The 18,667-nt window shown below is 31.9% G+C and overlaps 2 protein-coding genes across 2 annotated transcripts; one reads left to right on the top strand and one right to left on the bottom strand.

Moving 5' to 3' along the window:
- Nucleotides 1-89: 89 nt before the first annotated feature.
- Nucleotides 90-6,192, bottom strand: LOC130665955 (A disintegrin and metalloproteinase with thrombospondin motifs like). Its single transcript, XM_057466586.1, has 8 exons — nucleotides 6,132-6,192; nucleotides 6,009-6,060; nucleotides 4,403-4,605; nucleotides 4,232-4,333; nucleotides 4,014-4,158; nucleotides 3,700-3,929; nucleotides 343-500; nucleotides 90-252 (listed from the first exon to the last, which is right to left on the bottom strand). The coding sequence occupies exons 1-8, from the start codon at nucleotides 6,153-6,155 to the stop codon at nucleotides 90-92; spliced, it is 1,077 nt and encodes a 358-aa protein (XP_057322569.1). The 5' UTR covers nucleotides 6,156-6,192.
- Nucleotides 6,193-15,108: 8,916 nt separating this feature from the next.
- LOC130665954 (uncharacterized) lies at nucleotides 15,109-18,415 on the top strand. Its single transcript, XM_057466585.1, has 5 exons — nucleotides 15,109-15,440; nucleotides 15,515-16,170; nucleotides 16,213-16,323; nucleotides 16,489-17,195; nucleotides 17,405-18,415. The coding sequence occupies exons 1-5, from the start codon at nucleotides 15,109-15,111 to the stop codon at nucleotides 18,413-18,415; spliced, it is 2,817 nt and encodes a 938-aa protein (XP_057322568.1).
- The last annotated feature ends 252 nt before the right edge of the window (nucleotides 18,416-18,667 follow it).

The following is an 18,667-nucleotide window of genomic DNA, read 5'->3' as shown; positions in this document are numbered from 1 at the left end:
TTTGAGTATTAGTGATGAAACAAGTTTTCATATCAGTAATGGTTTGGTTGAAATAAAATTTTGAAGAAATAATGATAGAAAAAAAAAACTTACATGTGACCTAACTCATGAACAGCAGTAAGAATCTGGCGTAAATTACCGGTTTCGTAAACAGCTCCTCCTTGTAGATCGAATCCATTCACATTAGAACATGCACTGGATATATATGCCATTCCAACCGTTCCAGATGGGACCTCAACGCCATCACGATAACTTATTAGTTCAATAACATATAATTAATTCATCAATTTATATATTTCGGATTTAAAGTTTTGAATTCATATATTTTCAAAAAATACTTACGGTGTCATAATAATATGAGTGTCGTAGCTATTAATGGGGATTGCATTTCCAGCATTTCGTAACCAAGGACCCATTTGAGATATGACTGAATTAAAATGAAGTAAACTCTGTCCCCCCCACGAGGATGATGGAGATAACATTTTCCAGACATGTTGATCCTAGATTTTTGAAAATGATATGGTTATTAAAATTCTTAAATTTATGTTGTGAAGGCATCAACACAACTTTTCTTTTCTTTTTCATTTTTTCAAAACTTTAGCTCCATTTTTCCAATGTTGACATAGGAATTTTGACATTATTAACGTAGGAATAATTTCTATATCACCATTAAAAAACCCTTATGGAAAAATAGGAAAAATAACGATTTTCTTCTCCGCATAGTAGTCTAATATTTTAATTTTATTAAAAGTTTTTGGCGTTTTCTCTTACATTATTGATTTTAATTGCTAGTTGCTTAAATTTTTAGTCGATTTTATAGAAATCTATCTATTGCAGTTGTCCTCATGGAGGAATTTTCAAAGAATTTCACCATAGTCTATCTTAATTCATCGAGTAGGTTCCAAAAATACCATTGATTCAAAAGTTTATAAATATGTACACTAATGCAAAAAATTAAAGGAGCAGAAAAATTTTATAAATTTTTTAGTGATTTTTGGAAGGCTGTAACTTGGTGAAAAAAAATCGTATCGAAAATTTAATCATAATCAAAATGAAAAAATTTTTTTTTTTCGACTTTTCTCAAATTTTTGCGTTGGTAACTCAGCAAATGCAAGGAAATAACAAAAAAAATGAAAAATTTCCAAAAAATGTCAAAAAAAAAATTTAGAACACAATAAACAAGTTTCAATTTTTTTTTTTTCTTCGATTTTTTTTGACATTTTTTGGAAATTTTTCATTTTTTTTGTTATTTCCTTGCATTTGCTGAGTTACCAACGCAAAAATTTGAGAAAAGTCGAAAAAAAAAATTTTTTCATTTTGATTATGATTACACAATTAAAGAAACAAAACTTGCTCCATTAATTGTTTAGCTAAACTTTGATCGATGATTCCCAAAAAACGGTTCGATAGATCAATTTAAAAATTTACAGGGGTTTTGGGGGTACATTAAGCTAAAAAAGTCCCTGGCACCATTATTTTTTTTATCGATATTTGCAGAGTAGCGGTTGATTTACTAAAAAACCAAAAAAAGTCATTTTTTTGTACTTTCTTCTAATGGATGTTAAAAATAAAAAAATTTTTTTTTTTCAAAAAATGATGGCAGGGTCTTCTAGGGAATTTATTCAAGTTTTCAACGCCGCCCTTCAACTTTCTGTGCGATCATTGGTACCTGAAATATCGAAGATCAAAGCCGAAAGGATCATTTTCTGTTTGAAGGCTGATATCTCTGCGACAAATCGTCCTACGAGATTAAAAAAAAAACCAAATTGAAGCTGAATAAATTTGCTAAACGATGTATGCATTCGTTTAGTTGAAAGAATTTTTCCGCGGTCCGTGGGCTCTTCGGAAAAAAAAAATTTATTTAGAAATTTTTTGGCTCGCGGTATTTCTCATGTTTGCGCAACAATCGGAACTTTTAAAAAATTTTGAAAAAAATACACCTAAACTAGAGATTTCAAGCTATAAAATGCTTTTTTTAAATTTTCGATACGATTTTTTTTCACCAAGTTACAGCCTTCCAAAAATCACTAAAAAATTTATAAAATTTTTCTGCTCCTTTAATTTTTTGCATTAGTGTATATATGTGTGTATATTAGGGTGTTTCAAAATAAACATTTTTTTTTTTTTAAGTCTTATGGTCTGAAAAGTTAGTTTTAGGTATAAAAAAAATCCTTCCAAAAGAGCAGCTCGAAATCTCAATTCTACTAAGAGCTCAACGAATATTCATTTTCTCATTCAAATTGCATGTAAAAAATATATTTTTTTTGTTTTTTGAAAATAAAAGCATTCAAAAATCTAAGGACATGGTCTTGTAGGAAATTAAATCATCTAGAGAAAAGCCTCGAGTGTTTTCTTCGTACAACTAACAGAAAAAAAGTTATGAAGCTTTAAGAATAGTGAATTGAAAAGCTTAACGTACAGATAATTTCCGGATTTTATTACGTGTACATGTTACACGGTGAATCTATAAACTATGTATAATCAGTAAGGTGTTTAAAAAAGATTTCTAAGATCTTACTTATTTTTCGTATAAATTTCAAAAGAAAAATATTTTTTTTTTTGTATTTTTAAATTAAAAAGAAAGTTCTGTTTTGAAAGTAAGGAAAATTTTTCCCATCTGTTCAAAAAACAATTGACAGTTAACATTAGTTCGGATGAACAAATTTCTATCAAAAAACTGTTTAATATAATCAAAACATGAAGTTATACTAATTAATATAGTTTAAAGCTTGATAACTTTTTTTCTGTAAGTTCTCCAGAGAAAACACTTAAGAGCTTATTTTGTAGAGAATTTAATTTCCTACCAGACTATGTATTTTGATTCTTGAAAAAAAAATTTTTTAATACTTTTATTTTCATAAAACCAAAAAAAAAATTTTTTTAGATGCAATTTGAATGGGAAAATGAATATTCGTTGAGCTCTTAGTAGAATTGAGATTTCGAGCTGCTCTTTTGGGAGGATTTTTTTATACCTAAGACTAACTTTTGAGACCATAAGAAAAAAAGTTTTTTTTTTTTAAACACCCTAATGTATAATGTGTAACGCATCGTGTTGCGACGATAGCAACTACATTCCCAAACGGATCTTAATGAAACCCGGCAAACTTATTCTATGAATGGTAAGCTCGGTTAAGCTCAAAGATAAAAAAATCAGTCAATTAATTGAGATATGGTGGTGAATTGAAATTTTTGAATTACCAAAAGATGTTACTTTCACCACTTTTTTCTTAGATAACTTTTGACCGAAAACATGTAGCCTCATTCGATAAAAAAAAACGTCATAGCTGATAAGATAAAGTATATTCGATTGTTTTTTATTTTTAATTGTATGATAATTTTTCGAATTTTAATTAAGGTTCAAAGTTACATGATTGATTTTTTTGCTATGGTGAAAATGTCATTATTATATCTTTAAGAGTTTTTAACGGAAGATTATAAAATTTTATATACTTATTGTTTTGACAATTATTTTGATCAAGTTTTTTGAGTTCGAAATTCATAAAAATGTAAAAAAATTAGTATTTAATTCAATTATAACTTGAAACTTTAAAATAAAGAAATAATGTGTAATATACTTCCATTTCGGATGCCGAACGGCCTTTTTCAGTTATTTTCACGACCGTTTTCTTATGTTCAACGTCAACTACACTCACAATTAATAACTTATAATTGAAAAATAGTATAATTCTGTTCATGTACCTGAGCTATTGCTACTCCTGCGACACACAATTTGTACCGTGGATTTTGTAATTGATGATAATACAAATCAACTCCATTCCAAAATTGTATCAAAAATGGAATTATTTCATGGTCATTAAATTTTCTGTAAAGGTCATAATCGACCATTATCAATATCTCAGGATAGATTGTCTCGGGAATGCTTGTAGTTGATTTAGCTGGGTTTCGACGATTTACACCAACTCCAATAACTGAACAATAAAAAAATTATAATCAGTATCATCATTAAGTAATTTATTTGAATATTTTTTTTTTTTTATAACAAAAATACTAACAGTCCGCTACTGCATGAGATATTATATTAGCGATGGAAGTAGCCACATAATGATCTTGATTGTAAGTAATATCTGACTCTCTGTCTATCGATGCATTGGGGTTTAATTGGTCAATTATTAGATTTTCTGAGCCGATAAATCCGTACTAGATGGTATATAATATGATTAATAATTATTTTAAGCTGTCAATTATAAATGTCGATAAATTATAATTTTACTTTAATTTTTGTTGATCCGTCTGTGGGATCAGTCGTTAGAGTAAATGCCGCTTGTTTTTCTTCGTCGACATAAAGCTTTGATAGTAAGTTTGAACTGAACATCTAAATACAAATTTTTGTTTGAGTATTTTATTTTCATGCGTTATTATAAGAAAAAAATTTCATACGTACATTGTATTTTGTTTCCATTAACGTTTGTGATTGCCCAGTTCTTAGAAAGTAAACTGGGGTTTTGGAGCTGAAGAGAATGCCGTTCGTTTGTTGTAGATTTAAATTTATATCTCGACCAAACGCTTTAAGCGGAAAACTAATTGAAGAATCAGCAGATCGTTTCTGTCTTCGTGGAATTTTTATTTCGATAATTTCACGTTTTTCTACGGCAACATAAATTTTTATAAGTTACATAAATACATAAAAATATCAAAATAGTTTTAATTTTTATTTTCCATGCCTAGATTTGATTTTTTTTAACTTCCCGCTAAGAAAATTAAAAATTTTCAAAAATTCGGGAAGTTATTGGTTTCGGTCCGATTTGCAAAAACCGAATTTCTATCAGATTTTGACGTTTTGAGGTTCTAGGAAGCTATCCTGACTAATTTCACGATGATGTCCGAGTGTATGTATGTGTGTACGTACGTACGTACGTATGTATGTATGTTAATATTCATAACTCTTGAACGGATGAACCGATTTTGATCTTTGAGGTGTCATTCGACGCGGCTTGTTAATATCTTGAAGTCGTAAAACTTTTCATTTGCTCGATAGATTAATTCCGAAATCTAATTAGCTCTAAAACTTTATAAGCCGCGTCGAATGCCATCCCAACCATCAAAATCGGTTCATTCGTTCAAGAGAAACCATTGTCGAAAGAATTAAAAAATTTTTTTTTTTTAGTTTTTTTGAAATTTCTAAAAAACGGCTGGATAAATCAATTTTAAAATTTGATCAGCTTTAGAACTTAATAAAACGCGTCGATTGCCGCCTCAACAATCAAAATCGGTTAATTCGTTCGCGAGATATCGTGGGAGAAAGAAATGCTAAAAAATGGTTTTTTAGAAAACAATGGCATGCAAAAGTATTTGAGAGCTCGAAGAGCTCGAAAACGTATTCACAATAATGTTTTCGAGCTCAACGAGCTCGAAAACAGCGGGAAGTTTTGGGGCTGGCCCGCGGGGTTAACCGATAGACCGATTTTTTTTTCGTTTTCAGATAAATGATATCACCGTATACCATTTTAATGATTTGAATCGTTTTTATTAACGTATGAGTAAAGTTATTCATCAAGAAATCAATATTACCAAAAAAATTATTACTTTTTTTACGCTGTAAAAATTTGGGAGCAAACTCGACGTGATTACGAATTTAATTTAAATCCAAGTTCACTCCGTCACTTCGAGTTCCGGAGTTTAAAAAAAAACCACTTCGCATATGGAGTAAATGAGGAGTTTGTTTTTTCAGCGGAGTGATTTCGGACTGATCTGGATTTAATTACAATCTGCATTCACTCCAATTCAGAGCTTTAATATTAAAATAAACACTTTTTACGAGTCAATTTCACTACGAACCGAGTTTTCAATATTAAATTAAACTCCTTTTCGGAGTGAATTTCACTTCGAGGGGATTAAATAAATAAGCAATCATGCCAATCATCCACTCCTTATCTACTGAGGATTTACTCCGTGTTCACTCTGCTAATTTTTTACAGTGTATAAATAAAATTAATCATGTATTTTTTTAATTTTTCATTTAATTACTATTGTTATTTGATAATAATCACCTTGAGAGTCAGCATGCCGATCTGTATTTTCAAATTGATCTTCAGTCTCCAACTATTAATTAATTCGGTTCATTAATTATAATAGTCTGTTAATTTAGTCATTCATTTATTTATATTACTCACCGAATTTGAGATTACAAAAAGCATGATACTCAATAATACCCATGATATTATTACTTTGGTATTCAAGTTATCTAATTAAAAAAAATTCATTAATTTTTTTTGCTCATTTCAAATAAAAGATTGAACAATTTCGAGTAAATCTGGATTAAATGAAGATTTTCTTTCAATCCGGATTAAATCCTTGTTTAATCAGTAAATTTTTTACAGTGGAATGTAATATAAGAAAATTCATGTAAAAGTATATTACAGTGGGACCTCGTTATAAGACTTCGCGTTATAAGACTCTTCTTCTGAATTTGTTCAAACTCGCTCGGAACGCTTTCCCCACCAACAACTCAAAAAACGTTTTGCGCCGAAACCTCGCTATAAGACTAACGACCAGTACGACTAAAATCGAGATAAAATAAACATACATAAAGATTTTAGATTAAATAATTTATTTTCCTAAAGAATACTTAAAATTTCATGGTATCACATAATTAATTAACAGAAAATAACGACAAAATTCTGTTTATTTATGATTATATATAAAATAGATTCACTGTATAATAATACAGTTGAACCGAATACATAAACGCAAAACGGCGATAGTCTTATAGCGAGGTTTGGGAGCAATCGCTGTTAAGCACAATAGTGGGGGTACCTCAATTTCAAGAATTTTTTCCCCTATAGCCCCGGGCTAGTCTTATAACGAGGTCCTACTGTATATCTAGTCAATGTAGTGCATAAAAAAATATATTTACCCATAGTTGATTGAATGAATACTTTGAAATCCACGTCGATATGTTCGCCAATCGTTCAATTCAACGTTTATGATTGAAAAAAATCATCAGTGCTTTATATATCTATTGTACTAATGATCTATAAAGTATCAGTATCAATTCAAGACAAAGGAAAATAATACTAATAATAATAAAAAAAAAAAATAATTATAATCAATTGCCACGAACAAAAAAATAGTAATCAATAAAAATCGAGATTGTCAAGAACAATAAAGTGGGTTTTTTAAAATTGATTTTAATTACTTACTAATGTCGAATTGAAAAATGGATTCAACATAAAAATAAAAAAAAAACCATTACATATGAATTTATTTCTTAACGTATCGAAGGAATTAATTGTTTAAAAATTTTTAAGCACTGAGAACGTGACTGAGCTTTCCTTTGATCTGAAAATATTCGCTGATTCCAATTTTCTAAGAGGCTGAGGAAAAAAAAAAAAAAGAAATTTTCAACAATGAAAACTCGACCAAGGAAGTTCTACTTAACAAAAAAATGTTGTTTACTTTCTATATTTATAACTAATAATAAATAGGATTTCCACGTCTAAGAAAATTTGATTTGATAGTGGAAAAAATATCAGATGATGCAGAGCAGACGTGGAATGTTTTATCTCGCTATTTAATTTGTAGTAGATAACATTTATTCCGGGAAAAACCATTTTTTTGTAGATTCGGGAATGGTTTTACCAAATTGACCAATTCTTTATCTATTTCTTAATAGTTCGCATGCGAGTGTGCAAATGTGTGCGTGTGTGTGTTCAGGAGTGTGTGCGTATGTGTGTTCGGGTGTGTGCGAATATGTGTGTGTGTGTGTGTTCGGGTGTGTGCGTGTGTGTGCGAATGTGTGCGTATCGGTTGATCAGTACTGTAATACGCGAATTTTTATTTCGATTTTCCTCAGTGGAGTTATATTTTATCAATAATATTTTTAAAACTCCCCTCCGGGGTGAATTTCACTCCGGAGGGATTAAATTAATTAAAAATTCATTCACTCTGCATTCACTCCGGATTAAATCCGCATTCACTCCGCGAATTTTTTACAGTGTAATTTATTTTAATGACATAATAACGATAGAAAAATAATAATAATAATAATAATAATAATAATAATCATAATAATTTGTAATCTATGAACAGACAAAAGATTTTATAATATATTAAAATTATCAGAAAATGAAATGAGTTTTTTATTTTATAATTATTTAACCGTTAGCTTATAACTAATAGTTATCTTTTACAGAACCTGAGATTGTAATTAAAAACATATTTTTTAGCTCTAAATTATTATGTTGCAAAATTTTAATTTTTAAGTTTTAGTAAAAAGATTGTTTATTTAATAATTTAAATGATATTCACTACACTGTTAAAAATAATTTGAAAATTACAATACAAAAGAAATTGAATTTTCATAACTAGATATTTGAATTGTATTTTCAATAGAAAAAACTTCAAATTTAATAAACGTAATTTAATAATCAAGCTGGTACTTAAAATTAAGATAAAACATATGAATTTTAATAAACGTACTTATAATTTACACTTGTTTTTTAAATTTTCAAACCAAGTATTGAAAATTCTAAGACATATTGAATTTTAATAATAATTCCATTTGAAATTTCATAATACTAATTTGAAAATTCAAATGCTTGTATATGTAATTTCTGCGCGTGACGTGCTGCGCGTTCAGTAATCAAGGATTGTTTAGTGAAATATATAATATCTATGTGAGTAATGTGAGCAGTGTACATTAGACTTTATTATTGTTAAGTTTTTCTTTCCTCAATAATATAAAGTAAATAAAATTTGTGACTGAACTGAACATCATTGACAGTATGATAAATGATAAAATGATACAGTATTAAATGTGACATACACTGTTAAAATAATTGTTTGAATTTTCAAAACATTGTATATAACGCAATAAACACATACAATTGTGTTTGAAATTTCATTGTAACGATCGTATAGAATTTAAAATACACGCTTTTGAATTTTCAAATAAATGCTTCAGATTTTCAAATACATTTATTTAAAATTTAAAAAGAAAGTATTTGAAAATTAAAAAAAAGTATTTGAAAATTCAAAAAAAAGTATTTGAATATTAAAAAAAAAGTATTTGAATATTAAAAAACTTGTATTTGGAAATTCAAAAAGAAGTGATTGAAAATCCAAAATGTTAATTTGAAAATTCAAAAACATGTATTTGAAATTCTAAATGAAATTAGTGATGAAATTAGTGATGAAATTAGTGATGAAATTAGTGATGAAATTCAAGCACAAATGTATGTGTTTATTGCGTTATATACAATGTTTTGAAAATTCAAATAATTTTTTTAACAGTATACTATCGAATTCAGTTTAAAAATTGTACTATAACTTGATGGCAACCTTTACTTTTACGTTTTTTAAAGAGAGAGTGTGTGTGTGTTACGTCCGGGAGACGCTTAAAATACGTGTGTGGGTGGGAGTGTGGAAATGTCCAGGGGACGCATTTAGATTGTCATAAGTTTAGTTTGTCATAAGCATAGTTTGTCATAAGGCTATTAATTGTTAATATTAAGGGAAAATAAAAATAATAAGCAAGGTGCTTAATTAATAAGAAATTGGAATTAAAGTTTTAAATAAATTTATTTCAGCCTGTTCACTATTCCTCTCCTCTCTCACAAAATTATAAAATTTACGAACGACCCTGAGCATATAATAAAATTACATTAACATCCGGTTCTGGAAGGCCGAGTCCATCTTCCAGTGGCGACCTAATATTCGTCTATAATACTTAGGTGTGACCAGACTTGAAAGCTAATCACTCTGTCATAAAGTATCGATTTGATTATTCAAGTTAAGTAATGCCATAAACTTTTCTCAATTATAAGTGTACAACAGACTAGAGGATCAGACTACAATCCATCGATAACCAAAGTTAAGCAGCATCGGTGTGGGACATTAATTAGACGGGTGACCTCGTAGTAAAATAGTAGTCAACGGATAATAATTTTTTTTTTTTTAATTTTTTAATTTTAACCGTTATTTAAATTGATGAAGACAATAAATTCTAATTAAATTACTTAATTAATAATTTACAGATATTCTAAATGAAATTCTAAAATTGACTATATTCGTTCATGCATGATCATATATGATCATATCTGTTCATATATAAACATATCAAGTTATGTATGATCAGACCTGGCAAATTTTTGGATTTAATCATATATATAGACAATTATGCATGATCATTAGGGTGGCGCAAAAAAACCGACTATTTTTTTTTTTCGATCTCGCATGAAAATTTGTTGGTTTACGATGTTTTAAGAAGCCTCCCGAGTCGAAACTTCAGACCTATTTAAACTGTATTTTTAGTTCTTTACATGTGCATCTTTTTTTATTCTTTATTCATACGACATTTTATTTTATATTTTTCAATTATTAAAATGAAAAAATATCTGACAAATACACGACAGCGCATGTGTCAAAATAGTCACGAATGCACCTGTCTATTTATTTATCATATCATAACCATAAATTTTAATGAAATTTGAAAAGTCTTGTGGCTAAAAATTTGTTATCAGTAAAGAAAATAACGCATTAAGTAAGAAAATATACGAGAGATGATAATATATTCTTACTATTGTGTATTATTGTAGTTAATGTTTGAGCTTATAAAGAAGTCTATCGTATATTGCTAAATAGAGAAATAAAATACCTAGTTTCAACTAAAATTAAATCTATAATTTTCTTTTTCAATTATTTAATGTTTTTGATGCCCGCCCCGACCAGCAAAAACTTCGGCTTCGCCTCGCAATGTCAATTACCCGAGTCGAAAACTCAGACCTGTTTAAATTGTATTTTTTTCTAACAATTTTCAGAAAATTGAGTGGTCAAGAGAGAGTCTGCTCTATAAAATACCATATGAACTGGACGCCTGGTTTGACTGTAAATAGTGGAGTTTTGTCCCATTTTAACACACTGAGAAAAAAATGTTCTTCTGACAACTAAATTTTAGTTATGACAAGAAAATGATTTGATTGCCGATTGTCAATCATATATTTGGTTGTTTTCACTGAATATTGTATAATTGACCAACAAAACAAATTATTAGAAACTATAAAATATTTAGTAAAAATAATTACGCGTTTAGTAGAAAGCATAAAATCAAATTAATTACCTGTAGAGTTTATAAAGTAGTCATAATGAAATATATGAGTGATCATTAAAGAGAATGAGTTATTAATAATAATTAAATATTATTTAAAAATGGCAGAATTTTTATTTAACAGTTAAATAAATGCATATTTAGAAAAATAATTTATGTCCTTCACAAGTACTTTTTTTCGTACTATGACAAAAATTGTTCAGGAAAAACATGATTATTAAACATTAATGTCATAGTGTAATACAGGATACCCCTACATAAATATCAAAAATATTCAGCGGATAACCTATCCCATGAATGCTTCAAGCTGGCGAATATAAAAACTCTGAAATAAGTATCTTACCAGGGACACCACAAATGGTGGGCGCAATCTAGTGGCGAGCACCGAACTACTCCCGCTACTGCTGCCTAACACCATAACTTTTAAATCAATAATCATTAGGTTCAAATATACATTTATTAACCTCGAACAAATATATATATTTATTCTAAATGAATATATTTTTTTGTGTCTAAGTAATATTTATTAGAGTTAATATAATAATATTTTGCTTTAATATTTGGATTTGTTGGCACTATTAAATAGTTTAGTTGTCCATTAAATAAATATTTTCTTAACTCTACCAAATGGTTTTATTATCTTAGAGAGAGAAATATTAATGTCAACCAAATAGAGTCTATTAAACCATTTGTTAAAAATGACAAAATAGATTATAATGACGTAATAAAATTTAGTTGTCCCAAATAAATTTTATTTTAACAGGATTTAACAAAACCAATTTAATTGTCCAAAGAGAAATTTTTTCTCAGTGCAGGATTACATTGAAACCAGGCGTCGAATAATAATAACAATTTAAATAATAATAATTATTTTTCTCGTACCGTGCCTAGGGATGCAGGTTCGAACCCTACTTAGGAACAGGATTTTTTTTTTTTAATAATAATAATAATAATAATTTATTTAAAGTTTAATAAATTCAACATAAAATATATTATTATTAATTGAAATGTTTTATTATGTGAAACTAGTGTTTTTCGGCAAGTTTTTGACAGGTATCTATCTGGTCGAAATGTTTCCGAAAAACATTTCCCAGACACTTGCCAGACACTTTCTATAGACTTTCCATCGAGATGACTGATTGATGACCGATAGATTACTGACTGAAAACTGACAAATAACCAATTTCAAGTAGTCAAAGTTTACAAGCATGAATATCATTGGACTTGTAAACTTTAGGTGAACTTTCAGACGCCACCGTCCATCTTACGGCTTTAAATAAATTATATTATTATTATTATTGTTTCTTTTTTAGTTAAATGCTCAGGGGGTTATCCCCGGTAGTCCGACTCTACCGAGGGCCTCACCTGAGTGCCAAATAAATTAATATTTTTGTATACTAGAATATAATCTGGATCGAATTAAAACTTATATCCCGTTATTATTATACTAAGCGTCTCGTTCGAAGATGATTAAATAATTGATTACCTGTAGTACTGTTAGTACGTGTCAACTACACAACGTTTAGAGTTTAAATTCAAATGCTTTTTCGCGCCAGTAGCCCTCAGCGCCTGGCGCGCACCCTAGCAGTCTCATATTGTTTTGTTGTGTCAACAACAACGGACGTGGGTTAAAATTTTTTGTAATAAAAAACTTGATAATTTTTTATTACATCATCAAAAGATTGGATTTTTAATAATGGGGAAATCCAAGAAACGTTCCCGATCAAATTCAGTGGAAAGTAGATGCCCCAAGATATCTAAAAAAGATTTACAATGCCAAATCGAGGCCATCGCCAAGAGCGTCCAAGATCTGGTAAAAGCGCAACAAGAGTTGCAGGCTACAGTTAAAGAAACTGCAGAGCAGAATAGAGGTGAGGACATTTTAGCAAAAAAAAAAAATATTTGCAAGGGTATATGGTTGGTGTGTCTCTTCCACACGAAGTTTCACACAGGTTATTTCCACACGAACATAACCTAATCCTCTATGGACAGAAAGTTTGATTTTTTACTTTTCTAAAGCATTATTTCCACACGAAATACAAAAAAAAAAAAAAAAAAAAAAGATAAAGAGAGAAAATCTAGCATGGAACCATCATTATAAAAAAAAAAAAAAAAAAAAAAAAAAAATTTTTTTTTTTTTCTCTTCCTTTTTTGTTTATGTGGCCTTATCTTTTATTACAGTGGAGGCCAGTATTTCCAACAAGGAAAGTATAGAACCCAATAAGGGTACTGAGACATTGACCAGTACGGCAGTAGCCGACGATTCCCGGAAGGAAGACGTAGGGGTTTTGGAAGACGGAGAAGTTCCGGAAGAGGTTTTTAGTAGAGGATGAGCATGACTTGGACGATGAACTTCGTGAAGTACTTGGGGAAGAGGTTTCAAACACGAATACCTCAGTCAAGGTAAATGACAGCCTGAAAAAATGGTGGGAGACTTGGATGTCAAAGGGCTTAACTGAAGAGGTTAAGAAAGCTCTACTTAAAAAATATGTTAGAGATGGAGAATTCCGAACTGAAGCACCCAAGGTTAACCTTGAAATTCAGCGTCACTTGACTGAGATCGCCAAAAAACGTGATGCTCACTTTACTGATACGCAAAATTGTGTAGGATCAGCGCTCCCAGTGAACACATGACCTTATTTTGACGTCATACGTAGGTCATAACAATGTCACGACATTTGATGTAAATTTGATGTCAATCTGACGTTCTACATGACTTTAATATGATGTAAAGCTTGTGACATCATATTGATGTAAGCATGACTCTTGTACGATGTCACAGTTATGACTTATGTATTACGTACGTTTGACATAGAATCTACATCACATTGTTATGTAATAATAAAGTCATTATCCGTATATCATAATGACGTAATTTTAAAATCATACATTTATGTCAGTAGCAAAGTCACGGTTATACGTAATGTGGATGTCACTCTTAAATAATATCTTTACATCAGTGACAAGTCAGTATTTTACGCAATGCTGATGTAATGTCCGAGTCATAGTTTTTTATCATCTATTCATTGAAATAAAACAATCATAGAATGAATTTTCAAACATGTGTAAATGTGTAAAAATAACAACTAAACGTCGAACATTTTTGGGGTCAAAGTAATCGATAAACTCGATAATAGATCATTCAGACGTTTTAGATTAAAACATTAGCGTGAGCATAAAAAAATTAACTTTATTTTTTTAAATGATATATCGAAAATATCATTTAGGATGACAAAGAAAATGTAACGACAGTTTGAACTCTTTTGCTATTATGATTTTAAAGTTTAGTATCACAATTTTTCAATCGATTGAATTTCATACGATTTTGTGAAATTATTTAATGTTTCGCAAAATTTTATTTAAGATTTTTTAAATTTCACATCACAACAAAAAATTAAAAAATTTGATGAAACTTAATGAAATTTTATACAATTATCATCGAGGTCGACAAATATTGCTTCTATAAAATTTCATATAAATTCATGGAGTTTTTGAAATTTTGTAAAAATCCATCACGAAAACTTATTAACTCTGTCTTTTCCGGCATTTCACTCTAAATACATCAATTAAGCACGAGATTTGAACTCTCGTGATGTGGACCAGTGAGCAACGTTCAGGACTACCAGCCAAGAGGAGCCGTGTTCGAACCCAGCAGACGCCCAGGATTTTTTCATCATTTAACGTTATCTAATCTTGTTTCAGAATTCACAATGCGTTCGCGCGGTAATAATCAAATCAAAAATTCGGTATTTCATTTTACTTTTTTCTTTTTCAAAATATATTTTTTCCGAATTGATAATTTTGACATCACCCATATGTCATATTGACGTCATAGAAGGTCACACAGACATCACATTTACATCATGCATACGTCATTAGTTTTACATCATAATCTTACGTAAAAAAGTGGGAAATAATGAGTCACACCTGACTCATTCGTGACTTATATCTTACGTAAATGATGACATAGCGTAACGTCACTCTGACGTCAAATTTACGTCAATGTGTTTACTGGGCTATCATCGTTAAGCTCAGCCATATCGATGCTGTCAGATAACTCATCAGAGGAGATTGATCAAATTACTCTGATGAAATATCTCTGGGACACGGGAAAAATCTTAAGTGATGTTTTCCACCAACAGTCAATAGCGAGAAAATCATTTATTACTCCGACTCTGGATAAGGACATAAAGGCTACGCTAGAGGCTAGTATCCCAGATGAATGGCTTTACGGTCAGAAACTCAATGACCAGGTTAAGGATGCAAAAGCCATCGTTAAAGCGGCTGCATCTTTAAAACCTTCTGACAAACCAGTTGTCAAGAAACAGGCATTCAGGACTGCGTCTCAGGGAAACTTGAGAGGCCCACCTGCGAAGTTCAGGCAGGTGGGCAACTATCAGCAGAGGAGATTCTTCTCGAACACGAGGTACAAACCGAGATCCACGACAGGGATGGCGAAGACTTCACTGAAGCCCAGCTCAGAGAAGAACAGGAAGTAGCGGAGATTGTTGTGGAAGAACAACAAGAGGTAAATAAATTAGCAGGCAGACTCAGTCTCTTCACAGAGAGTTGGGAAGGTGTTTCGGATGATAAATTCATCTTTGATTGTCTCAAAGGTTATGGTATTCCCTTTAAGTCCCAACCTATACAATTTGTGGAACCCAGTGAACCTGTAAGGTCTCCGGGTGATGAATTAAGGGTCCAGCAAGCTATCGGTAAACTTCTGCAAAAGGGGGCTATCGAGCCTTGCTTAGACATCGAGAGTCAGTTTATATCGTCGTATTTCCTAGTACCAAAAGCAGATGGGTCGGATCGTTTCATTATTAATCTAAAGCAATTAAATGAGTTTATTGAGACATATCACTTCAAAATGGAGGACCTGAGATCCGCTAGAGATCTCATTGATAAGGGCGCGTTCATGGCTAACCTAGACTTGGAGGATGCGTATTTCCTGATCCGGGTAAAAAGATCCTCTAGAAAATACCTTAGATTCAGGTTCAAAGGCCAGCTTTATCAATTCGTGTGTCTTCCTTTTGGCTTGTGTTCTAGCCCTCATACTTTTACAAAAATAATGAAACCGGTGGTTAATAAACTTAGGTCAAAAGGTTTTTTATCGGTAGTATATCTGGATGATTTTCTATGCGTAGGCAAAGATTACGAAGCTTGTAAGAATAATGTACAGAATACGATAGGCCTCTTAGAGGAGCTTGGTTTTATCATTAACTATCGTAAGAGTACGACGACTCCTAATAGAAGGTGTAAATACCTAGGTTTTATCTTAGACTCAGAGAAATATTGTGTAGAACCAACAATGGAGAAGAGGGTATATATTAGGAAGCTACTAGATTCCATAGGGTTGAAAAAACGGTTCAGGATCAGATTTATAGCTCAGTTAATTGGGGTACTGGTAGCATGTATTCCAGGCGTAGAGTATGGCAGAGCATATTGCAAAAGATTAGAAAGAGCTAAGTGGTTAGCTCTTACGTTGAATAATAATGACTTTGAGGGTTTTATGACAATAAATGCGGGCGTTTTGGAGGATCTTCAATGGTGGAGAGATAATATAATGAGCGCTAACAGCAGAATAAAGTCTCACAAATATAGCATAGTGATAACTTCGGATGCTTCAAGGACAGGCTGGGGAGCGGAAGCTGGAGGTGTTGTTACAAGGGGTTTTTGGAATCCAGAGGATCAGAAGCACCACATTAATTATCTGGAACTTTACGCAGCTTTCTTCGCGCTTAAATGTTTTGCTCACGAGTTACGCGACCGCGAAGTCCTTCTTCGTATAGATAATACAACAGCGATCGCTTACGTCAATAAAGCTGGCGGAATTAGGCATCCAAAGTTATCAGATCTAGCTAGAGAGATTTGGCAATGGTGTCAATTAAGAGGAATTTGGCCAAGGGCAACATATATTCCATCGAAGCTGAATGTAGAAGCAGATGCCGCTTCCAGAGTGGAAAACCTGGACACCGAGTGGGAATTATCCAGGGAAGCCTTCCGAACCGTATTGGACACCTTTGGTTTGCCTTCGATTGATCTCTTTGCATCGCGTATTAACAGGAAGTGCGTAAGATTCTATTCGCGTTATCCAGATCCAGATGCAGAATCAGTAGACGCGTTTACGGTTTCTTGGAGAAACGAATATTTTTATGCTTTCCCACCCTTTGCCCTAATTTTACCAACCTTGAGGAAAATAATCAACGATGAAGCATCAGGTATCGTAGTTGCTCCCTTTTGGCCAGCGCAACCATGGTACCCGTTATTCACTTCTCTACTCTGCGAACCTCCTTTGATTTTCAAGCCTTCATTATTCTTATTATTATCTCCTTCTAGGCAGGAGTGTCACCCCCTAGCGAACAAGTTGTCACTAGTGGTCGGCAAATTATCCGGCAGGCCTTTGTCACCAAGGGCATCGGAGAGGAATCAATAGACATCATGCTCAGTTCATTGTCAGAGTCAACGATTAAGCAGTATGAGGGAACATTGAAGAAATGGCTAGTTTTTACTCAAGCAAGGAATATCGATGCCTTTAATCCCCAGAGTACGGAGGTCATCAAGTTTCTTACAGCGCAGTTTAATGAAGGGGCGAAGCATGGCACTCTTAACTCTATGCGGGCTGCTATTTCCTTGATTTCTAGGAACAACCTCTCAAAGGACTCCTTATTATCGAGGTTCATCCGGGGGACATTCAAGAAGAGACCATCGCGACCGAAGTACTCCGATACCTGGGATACAGACCAGGTCCTGACATATATTGAAAAATTGGGAAACTTAGACAACTTAAAATTGAAGGAATTATCAGAGGTGGCAGTGACACTCCTTATTCTCATCACGGCACATAGAATGCAAACGTTGTCCTTGATAAAAACCGAAAATATCACTAAGACTGTTTCTGGATTAAAAATTAAGATACCTGATTTAATTAAGACCTCAAAGCCGGGCAAAGAACAACCTGTATTATCGATTCCATTCTTCAAGAAGAGGAAGAAGATTTGTGTAGCATCTATCATATTATACTACTTAGAGCGTACTAAAGAATTAAGAACCAACTCGGATCGACTGTTTATTGGGACAGTAAAACCACATAAACCAGCTGGCGCTCAGACGATTGGGCACTGGATAAAGGCACTTATTGCAAAAGCAGGAGTTGATACAGAGATTTTCACCGCCTACAGCGTTAAGCATGCATCCGTGTCGAAGGCACATAAAAGGGGAGTAGATGTGGACACTATTAGAAGAACCGCAGGGTGGTCATCCAAGTCCGCGGTTTTCGCCAATTTCTACAATCGGCCGATTCAAAGCTCTAGCGAGAGTTTTGCACTTACAGTAGCCGATAAAAAGTAAAGAATGTGTAATTTTGACAATAAAGTTATCACTAACTCTAAACTTCTACAGGTAATCAATTATTTAATCATCGAGAACGAGACGCTTAGTATAATTTAACGATCAAGCGAGCCCGCCGAAGGCGGGCGAAGCTCGATCGCAATTATACGTAGCGTCTCGTTCGAAGATGATTACTACCCTCCCGATAGAGATTTTGAGCCCGAAAGGAGAAAGATAGGCCCAGTAATCATCTAGCGAAAGGCGGGATAACTT

The sequence above is a fragment of the Microplitis mediator genome, chromosome 3 (genome assembly GCF_029852145.1).
Source record: "Microplitis mediator isolate UGA2020A chromosome 3, iyMicMedi2.1, whole genome shotgun sequence".
Lineage (NCBI taxonomy): Eukaryota > Metazoa > Arthropoda > Insecta > Hymenoptera > Braconidae > Microplitis > Microplitis mediator.
The sequence above is the reverse complement of the archived record's forward strand: the minus strand, read 5'-3'. Positions and strand labels throughout refer to the sequence as shown.